At 34.8% G+C, this 14,185-nt stretch overlaps 2 protein-coding genes across 6 annotated transcripts in view; both read right to left on the bottom strand.

The window, feature by feature from the left end:
* LOC105147703 (protein cortex) overlaps positions 1-7,482 on the bottom strand; it is a 45,405-nt gene extending 37,923 nt beyond the window's left edge. The window contains exons 1-2 of one of the 2 annotated variants that reach the window (XM_087415681.1): positions 7,136-7,482; positions 6,476-6,613 (exon numbers count right to left, since the gene is read on the bottom strand). In XM_087415681.1, coding sequence (XP_087271807.1) covers positions 6,476-6,598 — 123 coding nt within the window. In that variant the 5' untranslated portion in view covers positions 6,599-6,613; positions 7,136-7,482. Of the gene's footprint in view, positions 1-6,475 lie in introns of both variants that reach the window. The other variant, XM_011058894.2, reaches the window with a different exon arrangement.
* Positions 7,483-7,733: 251 nt separating this feature from the next.
* On the bottom strand, positions 7,734-14,093 carry LOC105147704 (poly(A)-specific ribonuclease PARN). 4 transcript variants are annotated; one of them, XM_011058896.2, is made up of 12 exons: positions 13,801-14,093; positions 13,516-13,729; positions 13,013-13,285; positions 12,595-12,877; positions 12,242-12,363; positions 11,749-11,993; positions 11,470-11,539; positions 11,254-11,309; positions 11,077-11,163; positions 10,750-10,942; positions 8,012-8,097; positions 7,734-7,947 (listed from the first exon to the last, which is right to left on the bottom strand). In XM_011058896.2, the coding sequence occupies exons 1-12, from the start codon at positions 13,817-13,819 to the stop codon at positions 7,862-7,864; spliced, it is 1,734 nt and encodes a 577-aa protein (XP_011057198.1). In that variant the 5' UTR covers positions 13,820-14,093; the 3' UTR covers positions 7,734-7,861. The 4 variants fall into 4 exon arrangements, with proteins under 4 accessions (XP_011057198.1, XP_011057200.1, XP_087271806.1 ...); XM_011058898.2 differs by having other exon boundaries at positions 13,013-13,301; positions 13,516-13,721; XM_087415680.1 differs by having other exon boundaries at positions 13,516-13,721.
* Positions 14,094-14,185: the final 92 nt, after the last annotated feature.

Raw genomic sequence — 14,185 nt, 5'->3', positions numbered from 1 at the left:
TTTGCATTTTTGTTTCTGAAAATATATATAATTATATAATTTTTCGCCAGTAAGTTCTTTACAGCGCCTTTAAGATTACTGTAGCATCATTATCGAATCGATGATCAATTTAATTGATGTGATATTATTATTTCAGTTGCAATTTATAATGTTTTTGCGTTTATGATATTTTTTTACATTTCAAGTCGAATAGTAATCGGTACACAGTTTATATAACTGACAAATGTATTCAAATTTTACGTATAAAAATATTTTTAGGCATCAAGATTTAATCTCGGTCCTTATATAATATTTTTCCTTATTCATTCGATTTATTCATATAACTAGATTAGTTTATTATTGTTTTACTTTATGTAATTGTGTAGAATAATGCAGAATAAATTCTCAAAGTATCTCGCGATGTAAAAATTAAAGTTATAAACTCTTGTTATAACAAGTTACGTTGTGGTTACGTGATTCACAAAATTCGCAAAAACTCGATAAATAGCCGACAGTAAGAATTAAGAATTAAAAAAATTAACACAAATATCAATAAAAAAACGTCAAAACGGCCGAAGCTGAATCTTGATTGCTTAATTATGTTTTCATGTAAATTTCAAATACATCTTTTCACAGTTAAATAAATTACGCGCCGAACTTGAAATGCAATCAAAAGTTATAGAATTTAATTAATATCATTAATTTTTCAAATAAAAATTTCTCGAGATTTCTTAAATTATTAATTCGTCAATACGAATCAGTTTTAATAGACTGGCAAATTTCATCGATTTAATGTATTAGTGTGCGTTATTAGAGATAGAGAATTCGAATTTTATTTAAAATTCCATCATTTTTCTTATTTGTTATATATTAGAGAGCTAATTTATAAATAATGTTTCACTTTCTCACACACCCAACGTTGTTCTATTTCCCGCATAAATTTACTCTCTAGAACTTTTAAAGTGAATTGTCACTCTAAAGAGTGAAATCTCTCTCTTAAAGATTGAAAATTGAGCCACTCTTTTTCAAGACTGGCTCAATTTTCACTCTTTAGACTCCAAAGAATTTAGAGAGTATATTTAAACTCGTCAACTGGCAACAGAAGTTAAACGATTCCGCGTTTACAAAGTACAATAATTCTTTGATCGAGAGAGTATTGTTAATATTACATTATTAAGCGTGTCCTAAAGTTCGAACGCGGCCTTTCGAATTAGGGCCCTTCCGTTCGGCTGCGTCCCATGGAATAAAATTCGAGATCCCTCCTTTAACAAACACGGTACTTTCGATTAGGAAGGAAGATTATACGGGGAAAGGGAGGATTTTATCTGCCTCGCGCTCGTCCTCGCCTTTCTTCCCTTATAAGCGCATGGTAACCATGCCTCCTCCGGTTTTCAACCCCATCCCCCGAACCGCGGCAGCATGGATACACAAAGGGTAAAGGGTCCACCCTTAGGTCCTGGAAGACGAAGCTGACTGGTCGGTCGATCAGCAAAGCGTCACGATAGGTCGTAGGGTGTGGTCCAGCCGCTTTTCTGCGCTATCGAGGCACGTAAAAGAAGAAGGGTCGTCAGCTCGATCGATTTTCCGCTCTCTCCCTCCATCATCGGGTGAGAGGTCGAAAAAAGAGACGAACAGTACGCACGCACGCACGTACGCACGCGGTGCGTGTGGCGCAAAAATGTTGCCGTGCGTGGCAACGACGGCTGCGGCGGCGGCGGCGGCGGCGGCGGCTGCGGCGGCGGCGGCGGTGGCGATGACGATGGCGATGGCGAGACGGCGACGCCGGCGGCGGCGGTGACGACGGCGGCGGCAGTGGCGGGTGGTGGTGTGCGAAAAAGTTCCCGTGTCGACCCCGGCGTCAGTGGTGTGCGTCTCTCTGGTGTGTGCGAAGGAAACCGCCCTCGTCGTTAACCACCGCGTCCGTTCTTCCGTTCTCCGTGGGATTTTCCTCCTTACCTCCGTCGCGCCTTCCCTTACCGGCGGCGACGCCTCTGCACGACGCCGAGCGTCGTCGAGCGTCGAGCGCGACGAAATGAGGGCTCGGCGATGCGCGTTTCGCACCTGCGTACAAGACGCCGCAGCACGTCGATGCATCGCACGTGGACGTGCCACCGCCGCCGCGGCGCAGTCAAGAGGAGAGGAGAGGAGAGGAGAGGAGAGGAGGGAAGAGCGAGTGAGTAGACGCGACATCGAACGCGGGTTGGAACGCTTGACGTGGACGTTCGCGCCGATCTGTGCGATGCGCTCTCGTTTTTTTTTTCCTTTTTTTTTTTATTCGAGTGCCAATTCAGATCGGTTACGCGGACGCTGATTTGAAACGCTTCGCATCACCGAAAAGTCGGAGCTCCGAGGGACGAAACAGCCTGCGAACGGATAAAAAAACGAAAATGGGGTGCAACGACGATTGCCGTTCATCGCTAATAATCGGCAATTATCCTCCTTCCCTTCCGATAACAATTATTCTGCATAAATTCCGATTTCCAGTGACACGATCGGTGTTGTCAACAGAAATCAACCTTGAAACCCAACCCTTTCCGCAAGAGTCTGGACCTGGCCCACGTGAATCATCCGTGCCGACATTATTCGTCGGACCGACACGCTGCTCCATATCACCCAGCGTCCTCCACATCGATTTACTCTCATCCCCCTGTTTCCTCCCTTCCCATTTGCTTATCAATGTAGAATTCTAGATTGATTTCTAGAATTTGATGTAGCACAAGCGATTTCGCGAATCGGCCGGAGAAAGGAAACATGATTCTTCCATCCGCCTCTTGAATATTTTCCAAGAAGCTCGCTCGATTAAAAATGAGTTGTATAGGTCACAAAATGGCGGAAAAAATTAAGCTTACTATAATTTTAATCATTAAATCGTCGCGATATTTCGAGATAATTGAACATTGACTGTTGCCTATTTAATCGAAACGATGATGTCTTAAATATCGTATTTTTTCGGTTATATGCTTTTTTATCGAAAAATATACAAGCTTACGCGATGCAAGAGGGAGAGTATAAACTTTCTTTAATTATTTTAACCAACGGCTTCGTTAATTTGCATTTTGTTATAATGTCTCAGGCTAGTGACGAATCAGAAACTATTTTCTTGAACTACTCTCTATAGAACAGTCAAAAAGTCATTCAGAATGCTTTTTTTACCGAGGAAGAATTGAATACATTAATTAATGAGAGAATTAAAAAAAGAGAATTGACTATGCTAATTAATTTCTTTAACTCAACTCTTATCGCTATTTATCAGATTTTTGCAAATTTTAGAACGTAATCCGTAATAACAACACGGAAGAACAGTTTTGCTAAAGTATTTATTAATCAGATCTAAAAATAATTTCGTTAGGCTATCAAAATAAATTATGTAGAATGTTCAAACTGGTTGTTAGAATGTTAAAACTTTTCGCAACATTGCTCATCATGTTTAAATTTCCTACATAATTATTTTGATAGTTCAACAAAATTATTTTCAGATCCTGTGTCTGTCTAAATTTTTAGATTTCTTCACGGCAAAATTATTCTTGCCGTAAAGAGAGAGAGAGAGAGAGAATTTATAATTTTATTTGAGAATTTATGTTTTTATTGTATAATTTTTTTCACCATGAGATATCTTTAAAATCTTACTCTACAAAAAGAAAAATGTATTACACATTCGAAGATTTAAAGTTAAAGGTTTGCTAAAGAAGATAAGTCATTGTATAAAAAATTGTATAAAATTTCGCAAACTAGTTAAACCAATCAACTCCTATACGTCGTACCGTTTAAAACTTCCCATTCTCTTAAGCGGTCTTTTTACACCTATTATTTATTTATCGTTCGTCCACGAAGTGTAATGACATCAGTAACCAGAAAACTGGACGCATCGTTCCGTATCAACGCAAACGAAGGATCGCGAGTATCTCTCGCGTGCATCCTCAGCCACCTTTTATCTCGTCCTCCCGATAACGCTTCCGGCACACCCGTTATTTGATGGCGTGCATAAAATCGCCGTGGATGACTAGATGCACTTCTGAGTACTTAACGTAATGAATAAGACGAACGGTCATTAAACGCTTCCGACGTATTTGAATGTGGCAATGTCAGAAAACATTTTATCTTGCAGAAATTAAAGAAGAAAAAGAAACAGATATTGGAGGAAGAAACTTGATACTTTCTTTCCGTAACTCTCTCGCGTAATTTATCATACAATAAATTACAATCGTCTAAAAAGTTGTATATTGTATTTTAACATAAATGTATTTATGTTAAACGATCTGCGAACGCATGATTTTTCAGAACATAGTTCTATTTATAATTGTTAAAATGTATAAATGATTTTATATATTTTAATATAGCCTAATATTTGCATTATATATATATATATATATATATATATATATGTGTGTGTATGTATTTTAAACTTCCGAAAAGTTTTCATATTTTGCATCACGCAAAATTGTAATACGTGAAAAAAATTGATGTATTAACATCATTAACTAATAATAATCTTATTGAAAATAAATTTTATTAATACTAGAAATACCGATCAATCTTATTACTGACCGTTTCTATTTTTTAGATTAATATTATTATATTTTTAGTGAAAAAAAAAAGATAGGATTTTAAAATATTTTGACTTCTTAATAATTAATAGTTATATCCATACTATATGCATACTGATGAATTATTTAATTTTTTATCATTTTTTTTATTTTTATAATAATTTATTTGCTTGATCCTTTTAGCGAGTAAAAATGTTGATGCTTCTAATTTTAATTGAATGGTAATTAAATATTAATTAAACATTTTATTAAAACAAGAACGTGGTCTATTTGTTTTAAAACTGTCATCGAATTAATAAGATTGTTAATTACATTGCTATCGCCTATTAATACTATTTAATATCATTTTCCGTGTAGATCGTTTAAAAAATAGTCTTAATGTCATTTAATCATTTCTTCTTTCATTTAATTGAACTTGCATGAGAAATATATGAGAAATTGAATTGTGTGGCGCGTACAAACGCAACCTTCGAAGAAGTTTTGCGAGTAAATAATTGCTTTTGAAATCTTTTTTTTCAGATGTCAGAACATTTGCGCAGCGGATGGCAAGGGCGGAAAGTGTTGGGGATGATTTGGGCCTTAGTGGTCCTGTGGTGGCTACGTTTGAATCCTACTGGCCTGCTAAGTCCCAAGTTGTCTTCGACGTAAGAAACTGGTGTCTCTTCGAAAGAAACTCCAGTGATAATTTTCCTAAATCTTAAAGCAAAGCATCTCCATCTCTGAGACAACGGTAAACCTTTTATTATATGACAATATACGTTTATGTCTAAACAATAATAACGTAGATGCATGAGAAATGTAAGAAGGAAAATTTATTTTGTCGATAATTGCTATTACGTAAATATCTCTCTTTGAGAAGAAAAAAAATTAATAATTGATGTTTACAATTGCAATAATATTCCTATATATTTGTCAATGCTCGAATAATTATAAGTCAATTCATTTTTCTTCCTTTTCTCTTCAAGAGAAAAGAAGAAGAAAAAAGATGAACTAGTGCAAAAGTAGCCAAAAAGAACAGGCCTAATATATAATAGAGAGAAAACGACAGCTGTCATTTCAAATTAATTTGTCAGAATGAAAGATACATCCAGAAGATGTCGTTATTTGAATGTTCATTAAAAGTTTTTAAAATGATTTTCGAGATCCTCTCTGATCATTTCTGAAATCTCTAGAAAAAGTTTATAAAAGTCAAATACTCAATATAGAGAATGAAATAAAGTTTGATGTATGAATAATGTAGAATACAACAGAATAGTGTGTGCGGGTTAATTTAGGTTTCAATCTGTTAGTGCGTATCTTTAAATGTGCATGTGTCATACGTCGATCACCTGCAGTGAACGGGAAAGTCGGAGATAAAATACTGACCTATACAATAAATCTGATCGTAATTAATAATTCTCGCAGCAATTACTATCCAACAATCTCCGCGTTTCTTAGCTGTTTTTTTTTTGCATCTGTTAATTTTTTTGCAAAATTTATTACAGCTAATTTCTTCGAAATGTCAAAGATGCAAGTTTGTTAAATGCTATTAAAATCGTAATTAAATGAAAACTGTTTTAGCTATATATTTACAAAAGAAGTTTAATTATTATTTATTATTCTATTAATCAAGGACTCGATTAATTTATGTATGCTATTATATGTTGGCTTTTTAAATTTTATTATTAATTACATTGATATTTTAATATTATTTAATATTAGTAACAAATAGCAATATTTTTTATTTCAATATAGTGTAGAAGATATTTGCTGCAGACTAAGTACGTCTGAAACCCGATTTGAGAATTAATTATTAACGAAATGAGGCGTAGACTTTCGAAACGAGTTTGTTGAGGCAGCTTTGGGGTTTCTATGCGGCATGTGCCTCGACACGAAATAAACGCAATGCCCTTGGAAATCCCAAAGGAGTCCAACGCATCGCAACAACATGGAGGATGATCTATTGGACTCACCGATTTTGTACCATTCAACCCGGTTCTGCGTAATCTCGGATGATCACCGCGCAGAGGGGTGTCATTGGCAATCTCTTGATTCTGCCAATCAAGATTTTGCAAATCCAGCAGGAATCCATTCATCTTTCAACGTGATTCCTATAACGTATTACGAGTTTATGCAGCTAGTAATTTTGTGATAATGTTATTTATTTAACTCGAATCCAGTTAAAATTACAGAGGGAATAGAAAAAAGTGATCAACATGGTCAAATGTAAATTATGTATTACATGCTATAATATTTGATATATTATATGCTATGATATACAATAAATACAGCCCGTACTGATGTCGGGTATTGTTAAAGATAACTGAATTCACAATAACATATGCGTCCGTTTCAAGTTATTTTACTTCCAATATCAACAATCTTGCGTCTAATTTGCGAATAATTATTAATTTATTTCAATTTATTATTAACTTAATTTTAAAAATTATAATATCAAAATTTCACTTTTAATTATAATTAATTCAAATTTTAAGTTGTGTATTATTAAAAATTGTTAGATCTAATATAAACAGATTTAAAATTATTCGGAAATAAAGTTCTGTGTATACAAAATGATTCGTTCTGTATGATACTTTACTTTTGCAAATGTTTCCTTTTTATTAGAATATTACCTTTGTAAGATTCCAAATGATACACTCCACACCGTCCATCCACTGATACCTTCCAGCCGAAACTATTGCTAGCTGATACAAACGAACGCTAAATGAAAAAACTATCAACACATCGATTGTAGTCGCCGCGGTTTACACAGTTACCAAATATAAAGATTCTCATCAAGGTCGATTGTCAGAATTGAGATTGTAAACTCAAAAAAACTATGATACGTTATATGACTCGAATAAAGAAAATATCAAATAAGTGCACATTTATCTCCATATTTATAAAACATGACAATTTTTTAAATTGAATTTTTGCATAAATCATGATGAAATAAAATATTTAAAACGTAACGGAAAGGATTGTACTTTCATAATGAAATTTGAAAAATGCTGAGTTTATATAAGCACATATAAAATAAAGCAACAGATATTTAAACGGTAATGTAAATCTAGCAACATGCCATGGTGTTACGTTAACTCATAGATAAAAATGTGTTCAGATGTTATCAGAAAGGAGGATTTATTAAGGAATTAAACATATCTATAAATATATATCACGATAATGACATTCATTTAGTGATTAGAAATGGAGGTCAGTGAAATCAAAGAATTTTTTTTCCTTTTTCTTTTTATTCAGCACGTTTTAGCGCTGTTGTGTTACGTATTATGTATATGCAATTGATGCATATCATGCTGCATTTCATGCCGCTCAACGTGATGTTCTCCGGAACACCGTAGTTAGTTCCAAGCATCGTTTTCCTCGAAAGCTTTCTTGCTGACTACGACGGTAGTCGTTTGCTCCTTGCGTTTCTTGCGTCTTTTACCTGTACGAGACAAATCGGGCGGTTGATTCAAAGCGCAAGAATAAAAAGAGCGTGTAATACCTACCCGTAGCAACTTGCCACTCGTCGTCATCGTCCTCCGGTGGCTTCACGCCGTTTGTCGTCGATGTCTCGTCATCCTTCACATCCTTCCTGCGAACAATTCCCTCATGTAACGCGAATGAAAAAAGAATTTCCGTCAGCGTGGCAAGTATATAATCGCTGCGAAAAATCGATCGACGGACGCCGACAGTGTCGCGTGTAAAAAGTACTCCTGTCTCGTTCACGAAGATCCTACCGTTTACATCCCTCAACTCTTGATATCCTGCAATATCGGCTATATTTAACAAGAACACGCACACGTGCGTCGTGTACGTGACGCGCGCACGTGATGCTGCATATTCATAAGTCGCGAGCCTCGCAGCAACAGTTCCGCGAGCGGCTCCGACACGCGCGCCGAGTAAATTCCACGGGCGTAATGTACGATAATGCCAATAATGCACAACCGCGAGCGAGTGAGCGAGCGATCGGTCGGTTCGTCGGTCGGTTAGTCCCTCTCTCTTTCGCGATTACATCCACGGTTCGTGCGCCCGAGGTGCCTGCCTCTCGATGTCGATGTTAAACACTCGGTTCTTCATCCATTAAGGCCCGGTTCTACCAATGTAAAATTAACTTTAATCTCAGTTCAATTTACTCTTTATCTTTTTCTAATGCCCGTTTCTAACAATGTAGATTAACATTAATCTCGGTTTAATAAATTCTTTATCTTTTTCTTAGAACTTAGAAGAGGATAAAAAGTATGTTGAACCAAGATTAAACTTAATGGATATATGTTGCAATTTCCTTCGTGGATCTAAGCATCTATCTTATCTCTCAACTACAAATCCAAGTGTATAATAAATAAGTTCATATATGTACATGATTTAGCAATAACATTAAAAAATACTATACTGCATACAAATATGGATTTCCGTATTTAAACATGTAACATAGTATTATTTTTATGCGGAAAATTAAATCGCACACGTATACAAAGTCATTTGTTACACGTTTGGATTTGGAGTGCAACAATGCTGATCAAAAGAATCATTTTTTCCCCTTTCGTCCGGAAAGATCATTCCTAGGTAGACTAACAATTCCTCTTGTTGTTAGAATTTAAATCGACCGATTGTAAATGCCATGTCCTCTCAATGACCATTCTACTCTTCCTAGAAATGTCATCCGTCTGTCCCGGTTGTGGCCGCGAGCTCCTTGTCATCTGATGTTGATGTCGTTTCGTTTCGCAGCAAGGAAACGCGTGCACGCGCAACGCAGCGGGGAGAGTTACGAGCACGGTGATTGCGAGCACGTGGGCGATTCATTAATATCGTGTCGCCCGCGAGACTGAGCAGTGTTGTAACTACAATGCGGCAGAGAGACTGCAGTTGGTTAAACGGAAACGATATATATATATATATATATATATATATATATATACATATATATATATATATATATATATACATAATATGTATATATGTATATACGACTTGTGTGCTCGACGAACGAAGACCGCGGCTAACGACAGTTGACTGGAACATGTGCCCGGTGTATTGATTACCGCGGCTGGCAGTACCTCGTTAAAGAGTTTCTCATAGACGCGTCGTTTTAAACGCACGATTGACTACTTACAGTCGTTCGAAAAAGTACTCGTAAAAAAAATCTTTAATTCTTTTCTTAAAAAAATGTTTCTACGAATAATATATTTTATATTTTAATAATTCTATAATATATATAATATTTCTTTGTGTGTGTGTGACTTGTATCATCAAATTATTAAACATACCTCAGATTACTAGGTAATCTAATTATATTTAAAAAATAAAAATGACCGCGAATCTAATTAGAATTCTTTACATTGACATAATGTAATCGTAGTTTTATATAAAGTATAAAAAATCGGAACAAGAGCATTAAACGATTCAGATGATTTCACGCGTACATCATTCAAAGCAATTCCCATAGACAACTAGTCACTCATACGACGATGATACTTCACAAACCGGACCAAGGCAAGAGGAGGAGAAGGAAGAGTAAAAAGCCCAGGCAGAGTGAGAGGAAACTGAAGGGAAAAGAGAGAAGAGGAAGAACACTAAATAGGCCTATAGAAGTGAGAGAGAGAGAGAGAGAGAGAGAGAGCGTCGCGTGCATTAATTCAGAAGGTCTATAGCCCTATGCAAATCTCTCGTGTACAGGAAATCCTAGGAGGCTGCCTAGGATTTCCTCTCTCTCTCTCTCTCTCTCTCTCTCTCTCTCTCTCTCTCTCTCTCTCTCTCTCTCTCTCTCTCTCTCTCTCTCCCTCCCTTCCCCTCTTCTCTCTCTATCATCTTGGAAATCATAGCGGACCTGTAACGCGTTATTCATCCTTGCGTTTAATACATCTCGCATGAACGTGATAGCTTGCGGCAGAAAATAAATTGCGATAGAGACCGTTCATTTTTGGAACATGAATGCGTATGATTTCCAAGATTGCATTACGTAAACATATATATCCATATCGCAAAAGAGCAATACAAAATTCTTACAAAATTTTGTATTTTCTCTAAATTAGAAAAAGTTAGCTTTATTAGTTCAAAAACAAGAATCATCCAAGAGTATAAATTTTGATTAGTAAAATTACCTGAATGTATAATGGATAGGAAATATTTAAAAAACGTATATGTAAAAAATTTAGTAGAAGATCTGAGAGTTAACGTTAACATTTGTGGAAGCATTTGTAAATTGAATTACGCTAAATGTTATAATAAAATCTATACAATAACTTACTTTGATGGTGATAATTTCCGTTTGCGGTCCTCAGGAGAGGCACTGGCTTGCAAGGTGGCTTGATATTCTGTATATGTCTGTATTTTGTATACAGTTTCCTTGGACAAGCTTGTCATCGCGACACCAGCCTGATCACGACGATATAAGCCTACATATGCGGATGTGTCGGATAACCATGAAATGTATCCGCCTCCTGTAAACAAAAAGAAGAAGAAATTCATTATATCCTTCATGCATATCTTCTATGTAATCTATGTCAATTCGTGTCTTATTTGTATAAAAAAAGAAAGTTATCGTTTTGTACTCTAGATGTAATATTATACTTACCAAAGGGAATAAAGAGTTGAATGATGTCCGTATGTTTCCATTCTTTGGGGAATGTAAGGTGAAACACGTGTTCTCTGCTAGGATTTGCTAGAAAAAGATATATCATTAAATAAAAGTAATGCATCACTTTTCAATAATATTGTAATATTATTTTTTAGTAACACTAAATATACTTACGATCTTTTCCTACCAAATTTATATACGGAAAATCTTTCAGTCTTGGTACAGGAATTCTATACAAAAAAATGATTACTAATAAAATAATTATAATTATATATAAATAATATTTTATATTCCTATAAAATTTAGACTTTTTACCTTTTTATTTAATTATATATAAAGGTAAAAAGTATAAACTATATATTATTTTTTATTGATATAAAATATACTCACTTGTTGAGAAAAGGATAAAGTAACGGTGAATTCGCTAATACCGTAGCATTTTCAATGTGTTGTAATTTGCCTGAAATAAGCAACAATCCAATATATACTTATTATAAAATAATTTATCACGAATTTAATTTATCCAGCAATGTACATAATTAATCAACATAAAAAATATTGATGAATATAAAAAAGAAACACATCTACTCTATCAAAATATATATTTTTAATATTAATTACTTCTAAAATAAATAACAGTATCGATAATAATCATTATGATATTTGTACCTGATATATTGTACTGACCAAGATAATTGGATAATGCAATAAAGCATAAACCAGTGATGTACGCATCGTATCCTGCCTCATGATACTTTTCTGTTGACATCGAATAACTACGTCCTTCTACGTTCTCGATATCGGGAATGCAAAAAGGAGGCTTGCTCACAATGTCTATTAATAAGTTCAAGTTTGACGACCCCACAAATTCTTTAAAATGCTGCGATTGACAGATGACTTTCGTATCTAACAAACTTAGATAAGAAAAGGAGATAAATTTTTACAACAATTTTAATTTCTAAATATTAAAGCAAGTAATATTCAAAGAAAATTCTAATTTTATAAACATAAATATTCACATAGCAGATTCTGGATTTGATTCTGAACTTCATCCCATAAATGCCTCAATTTATAAGAGATTCATTAAAGAATTAAAAAGTTTTGAATAAAAAGATATAAAATAATTATATTTATGAAATGATATTAAATATTTGCGCCTTACTTAGGAAACAAACCATGAAGCAAGGTCTTGAATTCTAAATAGTCCTTTGGCAAAGATGTAAAAAATTGATGTACAATATGACACAGATCTAACAGCATGTTATGACCTACTATTATTTTTTCCTGAAATAAAAAATTAAGATACATTTAAAAATAATTATAAATAAATCAAAAAAGTACATATAAGTGAAGCAATATCTTGTCTCTTTATTAAAAAAAAATATTTAAAAAATGTTGCTTACAAAAAGTTTGAAGATTAAAAAAAAATGATATTTATATTGTATCACAAACTTACTATGAGGTCACTACATTTGCCTATTAAAGTATTAATTTATAATTAAAAACTTTACTTACAGACTCTACAATCTTTTTCATCAGATTGCTAAGTCCTACAGCTTCTTTAACTTCTAGTTTTTCCTTTTCCTGCTTCTGATTTTCCCTTTCTTCCTCTTCCTCCTTTGTACCTGCCCTCCGCACTAAAAGACATTGCCAGCCATTCTCCATTTTGTTTTCAACTATTATTTTGTTAGGCCATCTGATCCGTGCCTCCTGATGCACCAGTCTTCTCATAAAACCATTACAATGGTCTATCGTCAACTCTTTTGCATCTGAGGCAAGAAAATTCTCTATTCTAGAACTGAAATTTATATATACTATAGATTTTCTGATATACAGTCAAAATTTTTAGACAGCTCTCAAATCTTTGAGCTTTTCTCATAATTTTATCTTGTTAAATTAAAGAAAATGGTAAATCAAAAAGATGTAGTTTTACCATATTTCTTCTATTTGAGGTTTGTCAGTATCTGTTATTGGAATTACGTAGTTTTCCTCTTTTATTTTCCGTTTCTCCTCCAAGCGTTTGACAAGCTTCTCCTCGTCGCTAGCAGTGAGATAAGGTATGCCATGCTTGAATAGCTTATTGAAGTCAAAGTCTTTATTTGCCAGAAATATTAAAGATGATGACTGGCACATGAATCTAGTGTCTGTAACCTGGCGATTTATCGGTTTAGGAAACACATAGAAATTATAAGAACGCTGTGAATATCTGGAACAGACAAGCCCTATCATTTTTTCCATTTATGTAATTTCACTACTTTCAAAAATGTTTGTTCACTTGAATTAAATTAGTAATAAATAAATCCATTTCTACTAATGTAGATTAATTTTAATCCTAGTTTAATTTTCTTTCTAGGTCTAAGAATTAGAATAAATTAAATCAAGATTAAAGCTAATGATAGAAATATGGCATAAGACACAGAATTAATAATATCTCACTTGTGCGTATCTGAATTGTATGTGAAGACGGATAGACCAAACTGCATCAGTAAAAAGTTCATCGATCCCGCTCGGATCTTGGAATAATACTGAGCCGGCGTGTCAAATTGGCCTCCATCTGGACCTACAATAAGACCAGTGAACTCGCCGTCGATACTAAGAAACGTAGCGTCTTTTATGACGCTATCCAATTCGCTCAGCACATCCTGAAAGTCTAACCAAGATTATGTTAAATTACACGAAGTTGAACGAATAGTATCACATGTACTGTTTATCTGAACTCACTTGAGCTCGTCACCTCCATTGTTTTCCAATTGTTACCCTCGAGTCCACTCGCGTCGCTTACGCGGATCAACGCGGACGTTTAATGTACACACATGATCACGATGACGTGGGAACAGACGCAGTAAACTGCCCGCGTTGAACAGAATCAGATGGAATCCGTTATTGGCGCCTCTATGTGTACAAAATCTATACATTGAACTACGTAACGTAACTACGGATATTTCCGGCGGGTAACACATCTGCACGTCACTGATCATACATCCTACATACGTCATATGAGTGCTAGCAGAGAGTAAATCTGAGAGAGGCCATGCCAGCCTTTATTCCTGTTACCGTCGAAATCGCCCGTACATACACTACCTCCAATACATCCATTTTCAATTTG

The sequence above is a fragment of the Acromyrmex echinatior genome, chromosome 18 (assembly GCF_024713525.1).
Source record: "Acromyrmex echinatior isolate Ae372 chromosome 18, ASM2471352v2, whole genome shotgun sequence".
In the NCBI taxonomy this organism is placed as follows: domain Eukaryota; kingdom Metazoa; phylum Arthropoda; class Insecta; order Hymenoptera; family Formicidae; genus Acromyrmex; species Acromyrmex echinatior.
This window is presented reverse-complemented; position numbering and strand designations above follow the sequence as displayed.